Source organism: Alosa sapidissima, chromosome 3, assembly GCF_018492685.1.
Source record: "Alosa sapidissima isolate fAloSap1 chromosome 3, fAloSap1.pri, whole genome shotgun sequence".
Classification (NCBI taxonomy): domain Eukaryota; kingdom Metazoa; phylum Chordata; class Actinopteri; order Clupeiformes; family Clupeidae; genus Alosa; species Alosa sapidissima.
Window position 1 is genome coordinate 6,339,829 of NC_055959.1, and position 10,000 is coordinate 6,349,828.

General features: G+C 42.7%; 1 protein-coding gene and 1 long non-coding RNA gene across 2 annotated transcripts in view; one reads left to right on the plus strand and one right to left on the minus strand.

The window, feature by feature from the left end:
* Positions 1 to 6,220, minus strand: part of LOC121705622 — a 13,238-nt gene extending 7,018 nt beyond the window's left edge. Inside the window, exons 1-2 of the long non-coding RNA XR_006030843.1 lie at positions 6,173 to 6,220; positions 5,202 to 5,204 (exon numbers count right to left, since the gene is read on the minus strand). This is a non-coding gene — a long non-coding RNA (uncharacterized LOC121705622). The remainder of the gene's footprint in view (positions 1 to 5,201; positions 5,205 to 6,172) is intronic.
* The window catches only part of syt17 (synaptotagmin XVII), a 21,310-nt gene that overhangs the window by 2,801 nt on the left and 8,509 nt on the right, over positions 1 to 10,000 (plus strand). Inside the window, exons 2-6 of the mRNA XM_042086694.1 lie at positions 60 to 77; positions 3,552 to 3,700; positions 7,378 to 7,538; positions 7,894 to 8,513; positions 9,695 to 9,815. Of these exons, the coding sequence (XP_041942628.1) occupies positions 60 to 77; positions 3,552 to 3,700; positions 7,378 to 7,538; positions 7,894 to 8,513; positions 9,695 to 9,815 (1,069 nt within the window). The remainder of the gene's footprint in view (positions 1 to 59; positions 78 to 3,551; positions 3,701 to 7,377; positions 7,539 to 7,893; positions 8,514 to 9,694; positions 9,816 to 10,000) is intronic.

The following is a 10,000-nucleotide window of genomic DNA, read 5'->3' on the forward strand; positions in this document are numbered from 1 at the left end:
GTTGCCCTCCTATTGCCTACCCGTGATCCTTTGCTGCTATGCACCGGTGAAAAGGGCAGTTGGAACCCATCAATGAGGTATGTGACTTTTTTAGTATTTTTTTTTGTATGCATAATGCAGATTTCATGGATAGTTTACTATCATATTCATCTGCAGAATGACGTTTATGCTGGCACACAGGCCATGGTCCAAAATAGTATAGGCCTATTCAGTGCAGACAAATTGCTAAATATCCAGCTCTGTTTGCTTCAATCAAAATATTAGTGTTCATACTTTGGCCTGTTTGTCAAGTTGTTCAGTCTTATTCGTCATATTCTACCCACACACAGTCTGAAACGATCATCTCCACTGCATGAGTCCACCAATCCGTGGCAACACATCACCCTTTTTTCTCTCTTCCCGTTCCGAGCATCTTTCACCTCTTGCCTCCTCTCCTCCTGTGTCCTCAACCCATTATTGGGACGGACCAGTTTATAAAGTCCGACCCACGCTGATATTTTCATCAGGGGGCAGCCAGGTTTGTGTGGTTTTGAGGGCAACCACGTCACCTCTCGCCGTGTCCCCCCTCCCCTTGTCTGATTGAAGTCTCTCAGGCGTAAAAACAAGTTTCTGTACATGGTTGTAAGGTCTCGCGGACTCCGTCAGGCTCGTCGTCACGACCATCCAATCTGCATCCGAAAATGTGTTTGTCGTTTGAATTATTTCTGTTCCCTAATCAGCAGGGTATAAAATTGCCTCAGAATAAGTTTTGTTTTCCTTTGTTTTTGTTATGGCCTCTAAAAATGCAAAGGCTCGGTTAAATATTTGAATGAATATCCGTGAGATGTTTGGACGTGTGCCTCAGCCAGCGGTGTCATGTATGACGGGATAGGCCTGTAGGCACAGTTGGTGGTGTTGACGCACAGCAGATGAGTCACACAGTTTACTACTCGCCCACTCTGGAGGCCATGGGCCGGGTCTGCTATTTCTTCTGCATCAGTTGAGCCTAATGCATTTTTAAACACGCTGAAGGTATTGTTGGAAATCGTTCTTGCTTTCATACATGAGGTCATTTACAGAAATACTTTCATGTGAAAGGAATGCTGAACGATCTCATATATTGAGGTGATTGCTATTGAAACCGGCCATAGTCCCTTACGAGAAAGAATTTTGTTCTGCTAGTAGTAGGCTAATAGCCTACTAAAATATTTCTATAATAGCCTAATTCTATAGTAGCCTAGTGTATAATAATTCTATGATATACTGTTGTACTGCCGCTATAATAGGCCTATCCTTGCCATCTGTAGTGCTTCTAATCTAGTATGTCCCAAAACATACTGTAATAAATGTGGGTTTTCTTTGTCTTGCAATTAAATTGCCTTAAATACCAGAGCCTGCAAATGAACACAACCAGTTGTTTGGGCAAATATAACAATCTTTATTAATTCATATCACATTCATTCTAATTTAAAATGTGCAGGGGGTTCACGGAAGCAGAGGCAGTAAATAGCAGCTGAGTAACCAGCTTCATTAAATGATCTCACTCATTAAAGGTGTAGGGGAGACGGGGTATGGTTGTAACATGGGGGGAGTTGTAACATCACCAATTCCACCAATCAGGGATAAGATATGAGCCATGTGAACACTGTACATGTGACAGTTTCTGACTCCTCAGACTTCCTTAACGATCACACATGGACAAGTTGTTAGTGCCATTTATCCCAGAGTAAGGAGAAAAATTCAACATCTGAGGTAAGAAAGTAACTTTTTTTTTTTAGATTTATTTTTTTCTAGTGCTTTTACCATTGTAGATACAGTTGTATGAGTTACATCAGGTCAAACTATAGTTTCTCTAGTAAAGAATGGTGTAGCTCTCTCTTGCTAATGTCAAAGCACCATGCTAATACAGCTAGCTAAACAATGGATGACAGTGGTGGGGTAGGTTGTAACACATTTTTTGAATATGTTACAACCTGTGGAATGGGGCTAGTAGACCCATTTAATGTCTGTTTAATTTCATCTTTGTGTGTGTGACTGTTCAGCCTCTCTCTCTTTCCATGAGAGACACAAATACATACACACACAAAAGTATAAACGTTGTGGTTTTTATATTTAGTTTAAAACGTTAATATGATCTCCATTCTCTATGTGAAGAACGGATTGTATGGTATACAATATGTTGGTGAATCTATTTTCACACCCTGTGTACCCTGTTTATGCAATAAATCAGTATATCAAATAGAATTCCATTGTTTTTCTGCATTTTTTTTTACCTGTTACAATCTACCCCAATAGGTGTTACAATCTACCCCAGTAGCGGGGTAGGCTGTAACAAAGGTACACACTGTATTTGTCATAATCTCTCAAATTCTGTAATATAGTTGAAGAGATTTAAATGGTTGCCACTTGTAGTAGACAGATGTGGGTACTTTGCCAAAAAGTTCCAGAACTGTAGCTTTAAAAGAAATGGTAGTTTTAGGTGCTGAAGAAAAATGTGTTACACCCATACCCGGTCTCCCCTACGCTAAATCACACACTGAGTTCCACACGCCACTGGCACACACATCACCCTATAAGAAGGCACTGCAGACTATTTGATCACTCCACTCTGAGAATTACACACGCACCTGCAACCGCTTAAGAGAAGTTACGATCATTCTGCATACACAGCTACCCCACTAACCCCGTTACCATCCCCCCCAATGCACTCCTAAGAACACACACACACACACACACACACACACAAGCGCGCGCACACGCGCACACACACACACACACAAGCGGTAGCCTAGCCGGGTAACAGATGTGTTTTAACATGGGTAGGTCGAAAGTGGAAGTCACATAATAGATTTATAGCATTTTTGAATATTAAAATATTAATATAAAATCAAAGAATGAGTTTTTGAAAAACAGAAGCTTTGTGTACTATGTAGGGCAGTTAGCTGAGTGCAACAAATGTGTTTTGTATAAAATAATTGTATAAAATCAAAGAGCAGGTTTTAGGGAAAAAGAAGCTTTGTGTCCTAGAAAGGGCAGTAAGCCGAGTTCAGGAGATGTGTTTTAGTATGGGTAAGTCAAAAGGTGAAGCCGCACAATAGATTGAAATATTTTATCAGCATAAAAAATTCATAAAATGAATTTTGTCCAAAACATGGGTTTTTGGACAAAAGAAGCTTTGTGTAATATAGGCAGACCTTGTTTAAACACATTAAAGTTGGTTTGACACAAACTCAACCATCGTAGTCAGTGCTAAATAGATTTTCCGAATGTGTAGAATATCCAACGTCCAATATAAAACCAACTTTACCACGGTCACAAACCGTGTGGTCCCTATCTGGACATAGATAGAGACGTATTAAAAACAACGCAAGTCGAGTTGTTTTCTACGGAGCCCAGGAGGTGTCATTGCAAGATATTTTTGTGTAGGCCTATCGAGAGAATGTGCACTCATTTAACAATTAATGAGAGTCCCAAAGTACTATAAAATTCCTATCTATAGTTCTATGTTACGGGTGTTCTTATGGTCCTCACTAACTGTAACTCTGCACCCCTCTCTCCTTGTGTTGTTTTAGGGGGTCCTGTCCAGGCTGACTGACCTGCTGCTCTGCCGCTGGTCCTGTCGGTCATGTTGGCAGTGGTGCTGGGAGTGCAGCTGCTGCCAGTCCAGTGATGAGGAAGTGGAGATCCTTGGACCCTTCCCAGCACAGACCCCCTCCTGGCTGTGAGTATCCTGTCCTCACTGGGAGATGACGATCATGTAGCCTACATAAAGTATTCCTTTAAATTACTGCCATAATTATGTTATTTATCACTTTTACACATACTTGTGGAGGTACTGGCTAGCAATATAGACCAGTCAACTAAATTTAATTTCTCAAAGCGTGTAAGGGTTCTTGACAGTTTAGTTAAAATTCTGCCAAAAGTCACAGGCAATTGTTAAGTTATGTCTACATTAAGAATTTATTGACATATAACATCTTATGGTATATCGTTTCAAGTTATAACATTCATGACCTACTATAAAGTTAGTGAAAACCACATTTTTTTTTTAACTTAAACATCTCTTCTTTTAACAGCTTACTTTTTACTGAAATACAACATTGCACCACATGTAACGATCCAGTGGTACTGGTAACTCTACCATTACTAGTCTAGTTGGGTCTTGAAAATATTATTTCAAAATGACAGAGAAACAATTATTATTATATTAAATTATATTATTATTAACAATTATTTGTGTGAATTTAATGTATGTAACAAATACATATGCTACTAAAGATAAAACTAAATGTTTTCAGATCCACTAGTAGAACCTGTCGCTCTTTAGATCCACTAGTATAGAACCTGTCGCTCTTCATTCAAAAGGAGTCAGAGTCAATATTATCGTCAGTCAGGAAAATGGTTCATACTCTGAAGTTACTGCCTGTACAAAATTGGTAAGATATATGCAGTTTTCAACATATGCAAAAGTACACATTTTACTTCTACTATGCACTCCAATTAATGTCCTTGTACAAGTATCAAATTATCACTTGATGGTCTTTTGGGCCCCCACATCACCTTCCAGCCAACGCTGCCTTGAAATCCACGGTGGGGACCCTAAAGACCATATAGATCCAAATTATCCTAGGTGTGTAAGCAGCTCCCTCTGTTGGTTGCTCAGTTACAACTGCTGGGGAGAATAGAATTTCTATTGTCTGTTTGAAATCCAGATGACACAAATCTATGGTATGTGGCCATTGTGATATGGCATATGAGTGTGTCAACGTCTGTGTGTGTGTGTGTGTGTGTGTGTGTGTGGTGGGGCAGGCACAGAAGGGGAGTATTTGAGAATACACACACACATAGAGGATGAGTATGTGTTGGTACTTTCTTGTGAATCATTCACATATGAGTCAACGTGTCAACGTGTGTGTGTGTGTGTGTGTGTGTGTGTGTGTGTGTCTACTCTGAATGTGAGTTGTGAGTCTAATGAGACACTTTTCACACTGAGCTGACCGCTGCCAAGAACTTGCCATGATGATGGAACCACTAAGTTTGTTTGTTTGTTTCTTTGTGTGTGTTTGTGTGAGAGAGAGAGAGAGAGGAAGCAGAGAAAATGCACAAACAAGCACTTTATTACCACTTACAGAATCCTATTTAGACAGCAATGCCCGTTCTGATGACGACTGCTGTAGCGTAACCTCAAACAGTTTGTTCAAAACCTCCCTATTTAATGTTACTTCCTCATGAACTTTTGTTCTGGTTTAAGACGTTGAGTTTTTAAAAAGCGTGGGGAGTTGAGCTTGTTTAGCTGCAGTCAAGGCCATCTATTTGAAGAGAGTACACTGGCAAAATCAAAAGGAAGACAGCGAGACAGAGAGGAGAGGATAATGTGTTTGATATGCTGGCTGGAGGGGAAGATATGAAAGGATCTCACCTCATTACAGCTGTGCTGCCTGGGCTATGAATATCATGCCCAGCCTTTAATGACATCACCCCCGAAACAAAGCAGGTTGGCTGCAAGGGTCAGCCCAAGCACAGAGGCAGGGGGAGATGTTATTCCAGCACCACCCACCACACAAACACAGCAGAAAAAAGAGAGGAAAGCAACCTGCGTTGTGGGACAGAATGTCAATCATTTCCCTGCTGTTGCTTATGAACTCTCTCGTGTGGTCATTGAGTTTCGGAATCAGAGAGATGACACGCTACTGGGTCTCTGAGGAGAGTGTGTGGGATTATGTCATGGGGTTTGGCAAACTGAGGTCAGCGATCATGTTCGTCACTGTGTGGTGCATCCAGAGGTTCAGCGGGAGCTGTGGTCAGTCCATGAAGGTCATGTTGTATGTTTAATGGGCAGGGTCAGGGGGCTGCTGAGGACAGAACGGAGTTGCAGCGGCTTCAATTCGGGGTTGGCGGTGTAACGTGCAGCGGTGGGCACTGTCATCACACCACACCCAACAGGATATTACACAGCTGTGCCACACCAACTTAACACAGACACAACCATAGCTACAGTGTCAACACATACACACACGCACGCACACACACGCACGCACACACACACACACACACACACACACACACACACACACACACACACACACACGGCATCATCATCAAGTCATACTCACGCAGCAGATGCACAGGCACACCCCTCACATAGACACAGACACACACACACACACACACACACACACACACACACATACACACATACACACACACACACACACACACACACACACTCTGACGTAACAGTTATTTCTGAAATCCTTCTGGAATATCCCATTCATGGTCATGGTGAGTTCAAAATGAATGATAAAATAGTTTTTCCACAGTGATTATTTTTCTCTGTGTCCACGCCGTTGGTAATGTGTGCTCTGGTCTATTAGCCCTTGGCATCGGGTCCCTTTCTCTCTCTGTGCCAGTCCTGTCCACCTCCCAAGCCCTCCACTGCTCCCCTGCCTGCACTGGCCATGTGTTTTAGATTCCGAGGTTGCCGTAGCAACTATCTCCCTGTGAGCTGTAGCCATGGACACAAGGGGTCCTTGATGATTCCCAAGGGATGACTGGGAATTAGGCTTCCAGCAAGAAACCCTGGGCAGGCTTCTACCCCATGCTGAGAGAGAAGCAAATAGCTAGAAATAATAAAAAAAGAGCATGAAATAAGATGGCTGAGTTGTACCAGATATTGCGTAATATCAGGCATTAAAATTAATCAGAATTTAATAAACCCTCCAATTCCCTAGGAATTATTCACGCCCCAGAAGTTTTGAGCCAACAGTTTTCATAAGTACTGAAGCTATGTATTTTTATGCATTACATCACAATGTGGACTTTCTCCTCATTTGATGTAGTTGCAACACTTTGTCCTTCTCAAGCTGTTTGTGAAAGTCATTTGTTAGAGTTATTTTAGACAACAACCATCCCCGATATTGATTTGGCTGCTGTAGTTGCAGATAGAGTCATCGCATGGAATTAGATTGCCCCACTTGATTATGGGATTGTGAATTTACAGCAACATAAACATGCCCTGTCACTTCTCGAGACTCAAGAGATGTTTTATGGTGGGAAGTGGCTAATCCCCAAATCTAGATTCAGGACATTTCAGCGCCTTTTACATCCACTACACACAGCAAATGTCATTTACTCTGTCTCAAAGTATTTATACAACAAGTTCATGCCTCACATTCAACCACACATACACGCTGACTGTGGTAGCTTTTGATGAGGCACAATAGAAACAACTGCCATTTCTGTGTAAGGTAGTGGTGTTTGAATGTGTATTAGAATAGACAATAATGCGTAATATATTTTTTATTCCCAATCGATGCTCTTTCCCCTTTCTCTTTATTTTATCGATACATTTATTCATACTTAATCTCAATATAACAAAATGTCTCTTGCTGTTTTTAGTGTCAACGACTGTCATGATGATAAAGATGGGAACAATCACAGCATCATCCAGCGGTCCACTGGCAGCTCCATCCACAATAATGGCCACAGTAGCCCCGGTCAGAGGCGATCTAGCACAGAGATCACTCGCTCCACCCTGAGCTTGGCCCGTCAGCTATCAAGTAAGTAAACCCACCCCACCTCAGATCCCCTTCAGAAAACCACGCAGGCTCATCATATCTTTTGTACTTTAAGGCAACATGCTTTTCAGACAACAAAACAAACTGTTAAAGCTGTTCATATCAGTAGGGATGGTTTTATTGCCGTGGTACTTTTTGCACATTTTTGTAAATATTCTGCTGTGAAAAAGCTATTCCATTCCATTCTGTTCTATTTCATACTTAAGTTATGTTGTCTTGTAGCCTAGTTAGCACCAACTTATCTCATTTTGCCAAAGGTTCATCTGGGTATTCCTAGGCTAGTTGTCTTGGCCAAACTGCATTTTAATTGACCTTAAATCATTACTCTCATGAATAGGTTTGGATGCTCGTAGACCCAGCTCTCCCTTGGTGGACGTAAAGCCAATTGAATTCTGGGCCATGGGCCCGAGGAAGGAGGTGGTGCAGCCTCTGCGGAAGCCCCCTCCGCCCGCAGACGACTACTTTCGAAAGCTTGAGCCGCGGCTGTACTCCTCTGACTCGTGTGGTGGTGACGATGTGGACTCGCTGACAGACGACGAGATTCTCTTGCGCTACCAACTGGGCATGCTCCACTTCAGCACTCAGTTCGACCTCATCAACGGACACCTGAGTGTGCGCATCATCGAGGCCCGCGACCTCCCGCCACCGGTCACGTGCGACGGCGCGCGACAGGACATGGCGCACTCCAACCCCTACGTGAAGATGAGCCTGCTGCCAGACCACAAGAACTCTCGGCAGACGGGGGTCAAGCGCAAGACACAGAACCCCGTGTTCGAGGAGCGCTTCACCTTCGAGCTGCCCTTCCTGGAGGCACAGAGACGCACTCTGTTGCTGTCCGTCGTGGACTTCGACAAATTCTCACGCCACTGCGTCATAGGGAAGGTGGCGCTGCCACTGAACGAGGTGGACCTGGTCAAAGGGGGACACTGGTGGAAGGCACTGGTGCCCAGCTCACAGGTACAGCCACTCCGCTCTTATCAATTCATTTCAATTCATTCCTATTCTATATTCAATTCTATTTATTTTCTATAGTGCCAATAGCAGAGTCCAAATCCCTTTTAAATAACAGGATACCTTGACCAGAGCCCAAGTCTTATGGAGGGGGGGATTCATCTTTCTGAGATTATTACCATAGAGTACATGTAAATACTGTCATGTGCAAAAACCAAAAATGTCTAAAAGATGAGATGTGATGTGCTGTTTGATGCTGCAGTATGGACAATACCTGCTGATACTGCAATTGTAGTAGAAAGAATGGATCCAGGGTGTGCCCCACTGTTATGCTGATGTTTACAGAGCTTTGCTTGAGCACTATCGTATAAGCCCCACATCTGTTGTGACAAGTGTGGTTAAAGCTTTGGGGGAAAAAGGCATGTCCCCAATCAAATTTGTTGTAAAGTTCCAACAGCTGTTCACCCATGGGTTTTCAAGGCAAGTCTTCTATAGGCTCCCTCCCCATTTGGTAAGGATTTAATGAGATTGTTAGATGAAATCAATCACCTGTCCTCTAAATCCATTCAATTAGCTCAAAAGCTGAGACGTTTTACTAGGGGTTGACCTCTATGCTCTTAATTGGGTGTTTTTGTCCATCAGCACTGGTGAGAGGATTGATTCAATAGGGGGAGGCAGTTCTCGTAAAGGCATTGAGTTCACGGAGAGCCAAGTGGTCCAAGCCAAATTCATGCTACTCGATTCCATATGGAGGATTTTTCTTAGCAATACATTTGTTTGTGAATTCCGTAATTATGCCTTTAGGCAAGTTCTATATAGCCAAGTAAACAACTACATCATGGTCTCCCACTAAGCCATGTATGCTTGAAAACAGACCTTCCTGGGAGTCATTTTAAGATGCTGCTTTTCTCCTGCTTTCCTGCTGCTTCTCTCCTGAACAGCTACTTCTTTGTGCAAGATATAGAGAACCCTCTTTGGAACCGTGGAATAGTCTGCACAGAATAATACATGCTGCAACCCAATAATGCAAAATAGAATGGAATAATCTCATTATTTATTAGAAAAGACTCTGGCACTGTCTCCTTTGTTGAACTATGCACAGATTAGATTATTTGTTGTGCCACGTGAGAATGAAACAAATGAGAAGTATTCTCCTTTTGTTCTCCAACGGCTCCCTCCGTGCTCAGAATGAGGTGGAGCTGGGTGAGCTGCTGCTGTCTCTGAACTACTTGCCCAGTGCCGGTCGCCTCAATGTTGACATCATTCGTGCCAAGCAGCTACTTCAGACGGACATGTGCCAAGGCTCAGGTAACATCTTCCCATCCCAACAGACCACTGACCTGTGCAGTACACTGCACAATGGTCAATGCAGTCACCATGGTCTTCAATGGGTTTACATTATTAAATGTGTTTGGACTTATTCTGGTTCTTGTTTTGGTTCTTTTACTTAAAGTTAGGCCTGATCCCATTTCTCATTCTTACCCCTTCCCAAG